This window comes from Jatropha curcas, chromosome 10 (assembly GCF_041381405.1).
Source record: "Jatropha curcas cultivar XTBG-Jc1 chromosome 10, XTBG_Jcur_1.0, whole genome shotgun sequence".
In the NCBI taxonomy this organism is placed as follows: domain Eukaryota; kingdom Viridiplantae; phylum Streptophyta; class Magnoliopsida; order Malpighiales; family Euphorbiaceae; genus Jatropha; species Jatropha curcas.
Window position 1 is genome coordinate 6,852,873 of NC_143160.1, and position 14,062 is coordinate 6,866,934.

At 36.3% G+C, this 14,062-nt stretch overlaps 3 protein-coding genes across 4 annotated transcripts; 1 reads left to right on the plus strand and 2 right to left on the minus strand.

Moving 5' to 3' along the window:
* Nucleotides 1–269: 269 nt before the first annotated feature.
* On the plus strand, nucleotides 270–6,112 carry LOC105640621 (histone deacetylase 5). Its single transcript, XM_012224984.4, has 14 exons — nucleotides 270–564; nucleotides 783–984; nucleotides 1,151–1,297; nucleotides 1,471–1,583; nucleotides 1,794–2,005; nucleotides 2,882–2,946; nucleotides 3,240–3,410; nucleotides 3,565–3,648; nucleotides 4,312–4,444; nucleotides 4,564–4,685; nucleotides 4,972–5,165; nucleotides 5,370–5,496; nucleotides 5,602–5,666; nucleotides 5,757–6,112. The coding sequence occupies exons 1-14, from the start codon at nucleotides 395–397 to the stop codon at nucleotides 5,923–5,925; spliced, it is 1,974 nt and encodes a 657-aa protein (XP_012080374.1). The 5' UTR covers nucleotides 270–394; the 3' UTR covers nucleotides 5,926–6,112.
* A 193-nt stretch (nucleotides 6,113–6,305) lies between these two features.
* On the minus strand, nucleotides 6,306–9,826 carry LOC105640622 (DNAJ heat shock N-terminal domain-containing protein). Of its 2 annotated transcripts, XR_016318562.1 has the most exons (4): nucleotides 7,958–9,826; nucleotides 6,947–7,005; nucleotides 6,555–6,839; nucleotides 6,306–6,465 (listed from the first exon to the last, which is right to left on the minus strand). XR_016318562.1 is itself a non-coding variant. In XM_012224985.4 (3 exons), the coding sequence occupies exons 1-3, from the start codon at nucleotides 9,677–9,679 to the stop codon at nucleotides 6,782–6,784; spliced, it is 1,839 nt and encodes a 612-aa protein (XP_012080375.1). In that variant the 5' UTR covers nucleotides 9,680–9,826; the 3' UTR covers nucleotides 6,482–6,781. The 2 variants fall into 2 exon arrangements, 1 of the variants encoding a protein (XP_012080375.1); XM_012224985.4 differs by lacking the exon at nucleotides 6,306–6,465 and having other exon boundaries at nucleotides 6,482–6,839.
* A 149-nt stretch (nucleotides 9,827–9,975) lies between these two features.
* LOC105640623 (Mitochondrial substrate carrier family protein) lies at nucleotides 9,976–14,017 on the minus strand. Its single transcript, XM_012224986.4, has 9 exons — nucleotides 13,846–14,017; nucleotides 13,572–13,687; nucleotides 13,409–13,466; nucleotides 13,096–13,245; nucleotides 11,986–12,196; nucleotides 11,621–11,666; nucleotides 11,373–11,493; nucleotides 11,075–11,147; nucleotides 9,976–10,589 (listed from the first exon to the last, which is right to left on the minus strand). The coding sequence occupies exons 1-9, from the start codon at nucleotides 13,928–13,930 to the stop codon at nucleotides 10,355–10,357; spliced, it is 1,095 nt and encodes a 364-aa protein (XP_012080376.1). The 5' UTR covers nucleotides 13,931–14,017; the 3' UTR covers nucleotides 9,976–10,354.
* Nucleotides 14,018–14,062: the final 45 nt, after the last annotated feature.

Here is a 14,062-nt window from a genome sequence, read left to right on the forward strand (position 1 = left end):
TTTAAATAATTAACTGAAGTTATTGTAACAATTAACTGAAGTTATTGTAACGCAAGGACGCCTTGTGTTTGAGAAAATTATGGTAATTCATAAATAATATAATAATCTTATTATTATTATATAATGAGTTAATGACGTGTCTAAAAATTACTTGTGGGCAGTAAAAGTGTCTTTATCTTCCCTCCAAAACCGTCCAATGAACGAAAAGGACAAAAAAGTAAAAAACAAAAGAAAAAGAAAAAGCTGAAAATCCATCGATTTTAAAAAACAGAAATAATAAAAAAAAAAAGCTTTAGTCACTTTGATTCATGATTCATCGCCTCAACTCTTGCCCTGCGTGATTGCGTCTCTCCCTCGGCCACTGCGACTCGAGTCTAGGCTTACATCGGAGAGCATGGAGGAGGTAGAATCTGGTGATAGCAAGAGCAGGCAACGGCGCGTGGGGATAATCTATGATGAGAGAATGTGTAAGCATTTCTCTACCGTTGATGATTATCATCCTGAAAATCCCAATCGAATCACAACCATTTGGAACAAGCTTGTAGCCAACAACATTCCTCAAAGGTTAATTCTCACTCTACTCTTCTTGTTTGTTTGTTTGTTTGGATCCTGAGAAAATGAAGAAAAGTTTTATTAGTATATTCTTTTACTACAAATTTGAATGTACAACCAAAAGAAAAGATTGTCGCCAAGAACATTCCTCAAAGATCATTTTCTTCATTTGAATGGGTTTTTTTTTTTTTTTTTTTTTTTTAATGTTTTTGTGGATTTGTCTCTTACAGATGTGTTGTTTTGAACGCCAAAGAAGCAGAAGATAAATATCTACTAGCAGTTCATTCCGAGAATCATGTTAATTTGGTTAGAAATATAAGCACTAAACAATTTGATTCTCGAAGGAATACAATTGCTTCAAAATTCAATTCTATATACTTTAATGAAGGATCATCAGAATCTGCTTACCTTGCTGCTGGCTCTGTCATAGAGGTAAAAGTGTAGGCTAGTGACTTTTTTTTCCAACCTGCTAGAGACATTTCCTGAATAATGTTAATGTTATCAAGTCATAGAGCAAATTTGCTATAACATAAATTTTTTTTAGCAAATTATAGGTTTCAAATTTAGACATATAATACATAAATATGTTTTCAATTAGGTGGCTGAGAGAGTTGCCAAAGGGGAATTGAATTCTGCTGCTGCTATTGTAAGGCCTCCTGGACATCATGCTGAACATGATGAGGCAATGGGATTTTGTCTATTCAACAATGTGGCTGTTGCAACAAGATTTCTTTTGGATGAAAGAGTGAGAGCTTGATTTTAGTAATATTCGTATAAATGCATGCAGTTGCTCATGTGTGTATATAAATTTTAAGATTTCCATTCCTTGTGTGAAATTTAGGAAAGTATATTAAGGTTTGGTTTTAAATTATAGCACTGTGCCACCTCATTACGTGTTGTTTTTTTGGTGTTTTATAGCCAGAATTGGGTATTAAAAAGATTCTGATTGTTGATTGGGATGTTCATCATGGGAATGGTACTCAAAAGATGTTTTTCGAGGACCCTCGAGTCTTGTTGTTTTCTGTTCATAGGTATGACAGGATTCTACTTCTCAATTTTCTCCTGTAAAATCACTTTGCTTGTGCTCAAGGATTTATTTGTTGATATGGCATGCTTTATCTTGTTGTAACTTTCACTTTATCCTTTTTATAAGGTAGGCTTGAGTTCAAATTTCTCTTTTGCTTAGTGTAGTCTCACAATGAAAAATGTCATGGTAATTGTTAAAGTTGTGATTTCTGCAGGCATGAGTTTGGGACTTTTTACCCTGCTAACGATGATGGTTTCTATACTATGATTGGAGAAGGGCCAGGTGCTGGATATAACATAAATGTCCCTTGGGAGAATGGAAGATGTGGGGATCCAGACTATCTAGCTGTATGGGACCATATCTTGATCCCTGTTGCTAAGGAGTTTGAACCCGACATGATTATAGTGTCTGCCGGATTTGATGCAGGTTTGAATTTACTTTTAGATTGCAAATATCCTTTTATTTTCACTGTTATGGAGGCTTATGATCGTGTCTTAAATGTTTCAATTTTATTTGAGTGTGTTGTAAATACCTTCATAAACAACTCTATTGAGAAAGTAATGATAGCCATTGAGAATTTTCATACCAGCTTTCTTGAAAATAAAAAAACAAAGGACTAACAGTGTTCGATGTAATCATTCTTAACACATTTCAGGAATTAATTTAGAAACATTTTAAAACATTTAATTGTCCCAAATGAGCAATTAATCAAAATAGTGCCTAAAACATGAAGAAGAAACAATTAAATGGTGAGGAAAGAAGAGGAAACCTATCATTTATCTATGGAACTGACCTCACTTGTTATTCTTTTCTGATATTCTGGAAATTAATGGTCAATGCAAATTAGACTAAAATTTGTAACTGAAACGTTGAGATATTGGAAAGCACTTGGCCTAGGTATTTTTATGACCTTAAAGTGCTGCCTAATTAGAATAACAGTTTATGTTCTGAAGATGCTTTAAATGGTAGGATCTCTTGAAAATAACATGTTCTACAAAATGACACATTGCAGGATATTCTGGGTGCTTTTATCTGCGAAATATTGATCATTTTAGCGTTCACCTTGTTAAGATATATTGACATTTAATATTCAATTCTACTAGGGTTACATTCCCTGAAATTTCTTTGCTTTTGTTTTTTTCCTTTTGTGCATGAATAGAAATATGGTTATGGTAGTTTCAGAAAGAGAAATATGGTTATGGTCATATGGTGATTTGGTTTGTGCTTCTAGTGGCTTTTGGAGATAAACATACTTCTCATTTGTTTTGTTGAATTAAATTTACAATATACATCTTGAAACAGCTGTTGGTGATCCTCTTGGTGGTTGTCGTGTCACACCGTATGGATATTCATTGATGTTGAAAAAGGTTAGTGTTCAAATTATCCCTTCATTTTTTTGGTATTTTCGTATTAACTGTGGGACAAAGAATTCTTGACTTGTGTCAGGAACATGCAAGTGGCATCTTGTAGAAAAAAACATAATCTGAAGATTGCATTGCCTACTTTGATATTTCACCTCTTTTTTCTTGAGTTGCCTTTTGTGGTTTGTCATTGACTTTTAATTTGTTTAGCATCTTTTATTTTGCAATTTTTTCAAGAACAATTAAAATGTTTGCACATGTTTCTTATATCTTATTTTCTATTCCCTCACTCCTTTCAGTTGATGGATTTTGCCAATGGTAAGATTGTGTTGGCATTGGAAGGAGGTTACAATCTTGGCTCTATAGCAAATTCGTTCCTTGCTTGCGTGGAAGTTCTGCTTGAGAACAAGCCTATTGCTGGATCCTCAGAAGCCTATCCATTTGAATCCACTTGGCGTGTCATACAGATGGTAAAATACGTTTGGTATTACATTCTTTGCTAGGTGATATATTTCTTTGTATTAACTCCACTTCTTGCTTGTGCTGTTGTTTAGTTGTTGAAAATAAGCTATATATATCAAGATACTTTTGGTTTAACGTGGTCATGTATTATCTGTTCTCCAGGTTCGCAAGAAGTTAAGTGCTTACTGGCCTACACTTGCAGACGAAATACCCTTGAAGTTAACCAGTCAAAAAGCCCCTCCTCCAGTGAGTCCCTGTCTACAAGAGATGCTTTTCTTCTCCATATATAAAATTATGCTTGTCTCATCAAGTCTGATAGTAGTCAATTGATTTATGTGCTGACAGACTTGAAAAAGAATTCATGCACAGGCAAAGGCGCGCAAGCGCACACACACACACACACACACACATGCATGTCAACATACCAACTTATGCCTGCAGTGGTTTGAATTGTATATTTGCATGCATGAAAGACAGAGACACAGATTTGCTTTGTACAAGAATATTATCCCCTTATCATTTTCAAACTGGCTCTCACTGAAAGTCCTTGAAATTATTACTAGCACACTTGCAGGTTTAGAAGTGGTAACCATACAAGAACTTTACTGATCCTTGAGTATTGATATAAATGAGATGCTAGTTAAAATGTTGTTTTTCTTTGTGTTGTTTACTTCATGAATGCAAAGCTTAAGGCGTTTAATCAGCTTATGAAGCAGAAATATTACTAGTTACTGCCTTACTGGACATGGATGTTGACTATGTACATGTATTTTCTGTAGGAAAGAGTCTTGACTTAATATTTTGTCTTACTGTCTTCGATTGTACTCTGTTTAAATTATTAAGTTTGTCGTCCACTTACAATGTCATTCTCTCTACACAAATACAACACTAAGAAATTCTGCATTCCAGCATCTTTTGATCTCAAGCTCTGATTCTGACGATGAAGATCGCAAAACTCCAAATATTGTGTCAGCAAATTTTGTTTCAGCTGTTCAGGAGGTTATTGAACCGCTTTTGAATATAAAAATCGAAGATGATCATGGTAAAGGAATGACTTCAGTCAAAATAGTCAAATGTCAATAAATTATTTCTAATCATGTTAAAGTTTATGCTTCCACACTTTTGTGTTTGGGATGAATTTCTGACCCACGCGGAATGCAGATGAACTGGCCACAGAACCTACTAACTGGAGATCAGAGCTTTCAAAGACGGACATTTGGTATGCTACTTTTGGATCAAATATGTGGAAACCAAGGTTCCTTTGTTATATTCAAGGTGGTCAGGTAATGTACTCGGCATCACGACATTATTCCCACTATTAAAACAACAATATTTTTCAACAACATGAAGCATTTCTTCTGAAATGCATTGTTGGTTTACGGGCAGTCTAAGCTGTTATGCATAGCATGATATAAGGAATATGTCATTATAAAATTAAATTTTTATCTCCAAATGCTTTAGCAGATATTGATTATTGTAAACTCCTCATCTCCCCACCTTGCATGTAGCACACAGCCTCTCTCAAACTCTCTCTCTCTCTCATGTGTAATATTCGCAAATGACTTGCAGGTAGATGGTATGAGAAAGCCTTGCTCTGGTTCAATGGATAGAAACCCACCAAAAGCTGTTCTATGGAAAAGTTTCCCTCACAGATTATTCTTTGGTCGTGAATCTACACTTACATGGGGTCCTGGAGGGGCTGCTTTCCTTCATCCTGAAAGTAGCGTTGGTGAAAAAACTTACTTGTGCTTGTATAGAATAACGTACGTATTTTCTTGCAATCCTTTTCATTTCTAATCAAAATGTCTTCTGTTTAACATTTTGATATAAATCTGTTTCTCAGTATTTCTTTAGTAAAACAGAGCAGTAAAAACTCCCGACATAAAAAAAATGCTAGACAACTGACTTCAAAGTTTATCGTCAACAGCAGAACCGAATCATCTCATGCTCATCTTTTTCCTTTACAGGCTAGAACAGTTCAATGACGTTTTGCTTCAGGAAAATGGTTATCAAGAGATGAGTTCTCCGGTATTTGATTTGGATGCACTACAGGCAATAACAAACCAAGGATCCATTTCTTTGGAGGTTTTTAAGGTACACACCTGATCTGTTGTTTACTATCAGAAGCAAAATTGTTTAATTCCTCATACATCCCCAGCATTTTACTTATCGAATGTGTGCTGTTCTGTTTTCGTGCAGACGGGTTGGTACCACAATGTAGTTTACCTGGGAAAGGAGCAGGACATCCCTATACTGACTATGACGTATGCATAAAATTATTTTTCTTTTCCTCTCTCTTTCTCTCTATTTCTTTTGTGCCTAATTTATTTTGACATTTTTGTGTGATAATTCAGCTGCCCACTTTCGGCAATCGAAAGGTTTAAATCAGGGGAAGTCCCTTTGCGTGCACCTTGCAAAGAATATGCCAACACCTTAATAAAAGGCCTTGTGGAAGGAGGACGGTTAACAGAGGAGGAAGCCATTGCTTACATTCAAGAAGCCTCTACTAAACCATTATGCTAGAAACGATCTAGCTTTTACATTTCCTTTTGTAAATGTTTTATGGTAGCACGTTAAATGCAATTCTTACTCATCAGCTAGCTTCAACCTATTCATATACTTTAGTATATGATTGAAGACTAGTTTAAGGAGTGAGAAGAATGCTGCAGTGAGTATTGGTAAATAAATGGAGGGTCCATTTAGATGATCAGTCATTTGAAATTATTGAGCATGTTAACTTTTCTGTCTAAGCATAAAATCATAAAAAAAAAAAAAAAAAGCCAAAATTTCAAGAACTTGATTTAAAATGACTAGCTATTCAAATATTTTGGCTGTCTACTCTTTTTAGAACTGAAATAAAAACAAATTCGGATTGCTTGTATAGCTAAGTTTTGTTGGCATTTTAGGTTTAAACCTGTATTTTAGAAATAGCAACTAATGTTACAAAATGTGTGAACATGTTAATAATTTCTCAGAAAACATTCTCCCGCCTTAAGAGGGAAACATCCGTGCCGAGCAGTAACTCATATCACGAGAGGAAATTTTGCAAGAGTTCCAACCATGCTGTACCAGTACCAGATACGAGAATGTCATGGCTTCATTCAGACTTTCATATACAACAATCATAAGATTTTGAAAGAATTTTCACTTACAAATGATTTAGTCACTGTTTGAAATTTTGACATACAAGTTGCAATCTGCAACAAAAATTCTCTTCTATCTGCCTACCTCAAAACAGTTGAACTCAAACGATCCGCCAAAACAGAGAACATTAGCAAGGGGAAAAAAAATTGCTTGGTGCACACATCTCAAATATCTTGTTATTCTGATTTGCAATAATCAATTATTAGCACATAGCTCCAAAAAATAAATAAAATCCTCATCGGTATTTCAGTGTAGAATGACCTGTGTCACTTAAATGTTTATGTAATTTATTCCTGCCATGGCAAAGGAAAAATATGAGAATTTTTCTAAAATATGAAGAGGATAAATTTTTTTTTGGGGGGGGGGGGGGGGGGGGGGGGGAGAGAGAGAAGAAGAATACCTTGACTCAAATTCCTCTCCGCATTTCTCACAAATGTTGACGGAATTCTTTGATGTTGCCTGTATCAGATAAAAGTTCATCAAATTAGACAAATAAAGGACAAAGTTCACAAGTTGCAGCATTAATTGGAATATTAGTTATGACACCAAAAGTGTTGAATAAAAGCTGCAGTATACTATAGTTCAAATCTAACAAGACAAATACCTAAAAGAACACCTTGGAAAACAGTATTTCACTTCCCTATTTCCTCTCAATAAATTATGATTGTGTTTTCTTATGAGCATAGTATATAACAGAACATTCTTACCTAAATGATTCCCTTCCATACCTATACGACAGGGTTCACTTATTTTGACCACATGGGCAAAGCATCAGATCATCCATCATGGCTAAACGAGGCAACATAGAACTTTAAGGGAGAGCCACACACCCACAATCCTTTACAGTTACTTGGGTAAATAAGATTACAAGACTAATCAATAATAGGTTTTTTGCCCCAATCCAGTTGGATGACTTTGGATGAGTTACCGTGACGTCATACCTAGCAGAAGTAATAAAAGAAGTGACAAAGGAGCTGATCACAAGAGTGAAGACTTCTTTTTTTGCAGTAGTGAATATGATGGGTATTGCTGTTCTAAAGGAAAACTACCAAACTCTCTTTAGACTTTGTGCAACACCATTCCTCTGAACAGATTTATGCCTAAATGCATCTAAGCCTTTAAAGCCTAAATATTGGCTAGCAGACTAATCCAAATTCCACAAACATCACTAAAAAACTGCATCTGCATCGTAAATTGGAAAAATTATACTAGAATTCATACAACAACTAAACATACTGCATAAACAGATTTTATTAGACTATAGTGCTCAACCACCGTTAATGTGAAAAAAGCGGCTGTTTAGGTAGCATCAATCTGTAATTCCAAACTGGACTAGTACAAATATATAATTCTACAAGGATATACATAAATAAATTTGTGTAAAGACAGGCAAAGTTAGAAAGTTGTATACCTTTCCTTTCTTTCCTTTTGATGGGATCTTCAATTTGGTATTTGGTTCCTTCTTTGCCACCCCTTTATTGTCGACAAATTGGTGTGAACTCTTAGTCTTCCTCAAATGATCATCATTATTGCCATCCTTCTCATTTTCCACGAAAGAAGTAGAAGAAGACTCCTGTATATGCATATCACCATGCCCATTAATTTCGTCGTCCAGATTGGTTTCATCAAAATCACCCTTCTCTGGAACTCCTCCATCATTCTTGCCCCTTTCTTTCTTGCCCCTCCTCCTCCTACTCTTCCGGTTATTATATTCCATAGCTTCCATCTCCTCATTCATATCCTTGACATTAACTTCTACTGTAACATCCTCACTCACGTATCTTGAAGCCCGATTTTTCCGACTCTTATGCCCACTTAACATTGCTTCGAGTACACTCATTTCCCCATCACCATCCTCATTATCATCCCCATGAACATTTGCATCTCCCACACCAAGTGTTTCAGCCTCGTCTCCATCCTCAACATCAAAGAACCCATCTTCAGCATCACTCAATTCTGGAATCTCAACACCATTTCCTTCCTCCCTTATCCTAAAATCTTCTTCAAGCCTCTTCTCCACCTCTTCCAAATTGCTAACTACTTCTTTATTGTTCTCTTCTTCATCTCCCTCAAAATCTTCTTTCATCTCTTCTTCTTTTTCTTCTTCTTCTTTGTCTTCATGCCTGAACGACTCCCTCAACTCAGCCACCTTCTCCTTATGCTTCTTCGACTGCTCATGATTCTTCCACTGCTTCTCACTTTTAAATTTTTTACTACACACGACACAATACAATTCTTTTCCTCCACTTCCCTTCTTCTCCTTTTCTTCCTCTTCAAACCCCTCCAAATCCTCCAACTCATCTTCATTAACTCTTGCCCATTCTGGCTCCTCATATGTTCTAGCTCTCTCCATCCTTTCTCTCTCCAACTTCTTCTTCCTTTCCTTCTCCTCCTTCTTCTTTTTCTCTATTTCTGCATTTTTCTTAACCATCATATCAATCACCCTTTTATCTCTCTTCTTCACAAACTCTGCCAATCCTCTCACCGTCTCATTATACTCCCTCCTTGCCTTCTTCCTCAACTTCTTGTTCTCCTCCTCCATCACCCTCCTTGATTTCCGGTTCGGCCCAGCCATCACATCATATTGATCCACCCAACAAAAATCCATCACAGTAGAGAACCCAAACCAATAATTATAAAACGCCGTCACCTGTCCATATGGACTCTCTAAATTCCCCATAACCGGCGCTTCCCTCACATTCTCCAAACCCAACCCTAATTTTTTACAAAAACTGATTTCATTAGCGTAGATTTTGTTAAATACATCCGAATATACCTTATAAAACCCCTTTCCCGTATCCGTATAACCCGAATAAACCGTGTTAGAGAAGAAAGAAAACAAATTAGGGATAACAGAGCCAGGGACCGAATTGGCAGAGTTAGGATCGGAGAAGAGGATTTGAGAACGATGAGAGTCGTACCAAGCGCGTTCTTTAGGATCGGAAAGAACCTCATAAGCTTGAGCGAGCTCCTGAAACTGAGCGGTGGCTTCAGCTTGGCTCAAGCCGGACTGGACCAGCTTATCAGGGTGGCGCTGGAGAGCTAGTTTCTTGTAAGCGGAACGAATTTCGTCAGCTGTGCAGTCCTGAGAGAGGCCCAATACCTCGTAGTGGCACCGCTTCTCCGATGCCATTAAGAAGGTAGTTTTCGCGGTGGCTTGTCCTCGTCGTTACTCGTTAGGGTTAAAGAAGAAAGAACTGAAGAAAATGTTCTGTTTGGATACGTGAATAACTTAAAAAGGCGCACGAAGTTGTCTGTTCGGTTAAAGAAGCTTCCGTAAGAACTAAATTAGGCGCCGTTTTCCGGTTTCTGTAGTTCAAAAGTCTTAACGAATAAAAAGAGAAAAGAAAAGGATCTAAAAGAAATAATGATTCAATTGATAATTTTATTTAAAATAAAATTTGATTAATCATAAATTTTAAAATATAATTAAAACTCACCCGTAATACTCCAAAATTTCATTATAGCTCACCAAACATAACAACTTGAGGTTACAATCGCACATTCAATGGATGGCTATAGGAATACTCCAAATGATTAATACAAGAAATGACAATGTCAACTCTTTGGCACAAGATTATGGTAATAGGAAGCAGATCTCAATATACAGTTCTGCATAATCAAATTTCAAAATGTGGTTTTCAAATCTCTGGCTAGCTTCGGCAAAGAATTATCTGCACTGCTGCTGAATCGTCGGACTTATCCACCAAGGGGTTCTTGGAATTTCTGTGGATTGTGTTGGGGGAAATCTGTAAACTTCTCATATACAGTTACCCATTGCTGATAGATGGAAAGATGAGATTCAGTTCTAGGCTACCTCTCGCAAAGATGATCCCTTTTTCTCTAATGTCAGTCTTGTAACTTCTTGCTTCTTGTCACTGTCTATTTTTCTATTGAATTGGTCCCTGAGAAATTCTACAGCCATAAATGTAAGAGCCGAGGCTGGGATATACCACGTTATCCTGGGGATGCTTCCTCTGAACATTCCCTTGGCACCTTCAATCTTCCAAATCCTTTGCATAGCGTCCAACCAGCCATTGTACCTTAAATAGTTTGAATATGAATACTATTATTGCCATTCGAGCAGTTCTTTTCAATCAGAAATAGGTTTAAAAGAGTACAACAGGCAACAATGATCGAGTTTTTTTTCCAACAAAGCCACAATAAACCTTTTCTTTTAGAAGAAAAATAATAACACTAGTTAAGGACTTATAGCACACAATAAAGTGTACTCACCAAATTTTGTGAAATCCAGCTGTATAAAACCACAGTTTTGGATACTAGTCAACAAAATGTTTAATTGTACCCCTATCCAAATTGATTTAAAATAGCATAGAAAGTTCTCTCATCTCTTGATAGCTATAATACTCTGGGATAAGCAACAGGACAACCAAAAGGTAAATAGTTATCACACAGAAGGCAGCCTTGTGCAGGGAGGACGTCAGAATGCATGTGATTACTCCATCAAAAAAAATTTAGAAATCTTGCAACATTTATGGCCAGGAAAGTTCAATATACAGAATAATACCTTACAGTTGATCCCTGGACTTGTAATCTTGTTTTGATGACATCCAAGGGAGTGGTAAGATATGAACTGAAACCTGAACAATATAGATAAGGAATCACATGCGTGCAATATGTATTTTTGCATTGCACCACAGAATCAGAAACAGCAAATCTGAGGTGGTGTTCAGAAAACCATTCAGTATTTCAGCACTAAATACTGAAGTGAGTTTTAAATTATATTTTTTTTGCTAAATTAGAGAAAGAACATTCTGATTTGGAACCTTTTACTTTATATTTTAAAGTGGAAGTGCAGCACATACCACCAGCCAATCCTCCTAGGATAAGTCCCTCCACAGTGCTATTAACAGAGTAATCTAAACTGGGACACCACCTTTGCTTCCCATACTCTGTCAAATCTTTCAAGGCTTCATAAAACATAACCTACAATCACAGAAACAAAATGAACTTAAGTGAGCTTTATTGCAGTGTCAATTAGCATCGACGAGAAATTTTTGAAGGCATTTCTTGCAGGTTAAGAGACAAGAAGTTGTCCGAAAATAAGACAAACCATCAGTCCAGCAAAAGGCACATCCCTTGCAATTGTAGACCAGTACCTACCAAAGTGATAATACTCAATTAGACTTGTCTGCTTATGGAACTGATAGGACAAACAGAGAATTATGGTTACTACATTTAGACACAGCAACATTCATATGAGAGCGAAAAGGAGATGGGTATCATTTTGAGTAGCTTTTTGATACATAGCAGTAATTTAATTGCCTAAGAAATAGTTACAAGACAAGATTACAAGTTTATTTGGAATGGAAGAATCCATCCGGTTCATATTACTGCCGAAATCTCTGGCTCAAACGCGAGTCATATTCATATGCGTAAAACCATCCACAAACTAGAGACTTTGTTTCAGACATTTACCCAGCATATAATCCTCTTGGCCCCTGCTCCTTCAATATAGAACTGCCAGCCTGGAACATTCCTGTATAATATCCGTACATTTGCTCACCAGATTTCATAGAAATGTTGTCTTTTACAACAGAATTAGTCCAAGATGTTCTTGTGCCTTGCACCTGCATTCGTTGCTTCATTACTTCAGATGGCACATACACAAAAGAACCCAATGTGTCTCCTGAAATGTTGATCGAGAAGATGGAAAATCAGAGTTCTTAGAGAAATCCAATAGTTGATGAGTCCATATCGTTGAGATTGTGAATATTTTAAACTAATAAGGCTCTCACATTATATCAACAAAACATCAACAAAACAATTCAGCAATTCAAACTGCAAAGCAAAATATGCATAGATCAAAGAACATGAATATAGATGGAATTTTGCATAATGAACAACAGAGTAAAGGATATCTTGCATTCCCTGAACAGCTGTATCTGAAAGGAAAAAGAGACATGGCATCTATGGAATCAATTGGTCAGAATCAAAGGTCAGACTATAGCAGGATAGAAACAGCAATGAAGTTTTTATGTCTCCAACACAACAGAAATGGATTATTAATGGTTGAAGATACGCCAACGAAATTATACATATTGTTTTGTTCACTTAGAAATAGTAAAAAGTGCAACAAGAGATTATTGGTAAATTGGAATTTTCAACAAGCTACCTAATAGGGGAATTTCTGCCCTTTCCATAACCCATTCCATTCCATAAGGAGATCAGTCATTGTGAGATGTAAGATTAACATTAGTCCAACAAATAAAAAGAAAAAACAAACGGTGTCCAACAGTAACAACATAATGAAAATTGATCCAAAAGATAAGAATACCACAATCCTCATAATCAAAAGAAGTGTTTGCAGCAAACTCAATTTATTAATGAACATAAACAGTAAAGGTTAGATTTCTCTAATTAGCTCAATATTCAGAAGCATTTTACACTTCAAGCCTTCCATCATCCTCAATGTCATTGATTGTTTTTTGGTGTATACAATTTTGTAATTTTCACAAGATCATGAAAAAGCACTATTTTGAATAAAAACAATATGGAACTTGGAAGCCCCAGTCACCAGAAACTCACCAACAGCTCCAGCAATGAAATGTGCCCAGTGGCCCCCAAGGCTAGGATGTGATTCCTCGATCCACTTTTTGCTTGACTCAATAAAGCCAAAATATGTAGCTCCGGTAGCAAGAGATCCAGTGATTCCAGGAGTTATACCTCTATAAAAGCCTAAAGCACAATCAGTTCATTCCAAACTCCATAATCAAGTAGACTCCAGGAAATCAACATAACAAGACAAAAATCCTAAAATTCAATTTCATTAACCATGTGTAAGTCAGCTCAGAACTACCATCAAACACAGATAACCATAGATAAATTTGCAATCCTATACCTCTCGCTCCATCAGCAGCCCAGACTGCTCTGATCATCTGCGGTATGCTCTTTTGGCTCTGATAGATTTGACATTTGAAACAGAATTTGACATTTAAAACTTCATATTTTTTTTTTTTACAAATCAAACAGAGAATAAAATCACTAAGAACGACTTTTCACACCTTAATTCCACTAAGAACAGCTTGGCTCTGAATCCTTGTCTTTACAGTATCAATAGGATGCATCATTCCTTCACCAAAAGCACCAGCAATAGCTCCCCATACAAACTCTCTCCAAACTTCATAACACAACAATAATTCAAACATAAAATATTCTCACCGCCCATATTCACAATAAGCATGCAATAGTATTAAAGCTGAGCTGAGATGAGAAGCGCGACATTGAAAACAGAAAATACAAAAACAAATAGAGTAAAATGAAAAGCTGTAAGCTCACCAAAGAACTGATTGTGAGTTGTAATAGCGGATAAGTGCGATGTCGAAGGGTCAATTGCATTCGAAGTTTGGCTCTGAACAGCCATTTTAGTTGCTTGAGCTTTCTCTGTATGTCTCTTTCTAGTCAGACTTGGCGGTTAGGGTTTATGGTTTGAAGAGGGCGGGCTTTTATTGGGTTTCCTTGAAAACGACTTGCCACCCATTTACTTTTTGTCTAT

What these genes read in the sequence shown, in the direction of transcription:
- LOC105640623 (XM_012224986.4), bottom strand. Translation starts at nt 13,930, where the DNA reads ATGGCTGTTCAGAGCCAAACTTCGAATGCAATTGACCCTTCGACATCG. An exon ending in CTGTTCTTAGTGGAATTAAG is followed by an intron (nt 13,467 to 13,571) that starts GTGTGAAAAGTC and finishes CAAATCTATCAG; the next exon opens with AGCCAAAAGAGCATACCGCA. An exon ending in CCAAGAGGATTATATGCTGG is followed by an intron (nt 11,667 to 11,985) that starts GTAAATGTCTGA and finishes TCACTTTGGTAG; the next exon opens with GTACTGGTCTACAATTGCAA.
- LOC105640621 (XM_012224984.4), top strand. Translation starts at nt 395, where the DNA reads ATGGAGGAGGTAGAATCTGGTGATAGCAAGAGCAGGCAACGGCGCGTG. An exon ending in CTGCTGGCTCTGTCATAGAG is followed by an intron (nt 985 to 1,150) that starts GTAAAAGTGTAG and finishes GTTTTCAATTAG; the next exon opens with GTGGCTGAGAGAGTTGCCAA. An exon ending in AAAAATCGAAGATGATCATG is followed by an intron (nt 4,445 to 4,563) that starts GTAAAGGAATGA and finishes CGCGGAATGCAG; the next exon opens with ATGAACTGGCCACAGAACCT.
- LOC105640622 (XM_012224985.4), bottom strand. Translation starts at nt 9,679, where the DNA reads ATGGCATCGGAGAAGCGGTGCCACTACGAGGTATTGGGCCTCTCTCAG. An exon ending in CAAAAGGAAAGAAAGGAAAG is followed by an intron (nt 7,006 to 7,957) that starts GTATACAACTTT and finishes TATCTGATACAG; the next exon opens with GCAACATCAAAGAATTCCGT. An exon ending in GGAGAGGAATTTGAGTCAAG is followed by an intron (nt 6,840 to 6,946) that starts GTATTCTTCTTC and finishes TTGCCATGGCAG; the next exon opens with GAATAAATTACATAAACATT.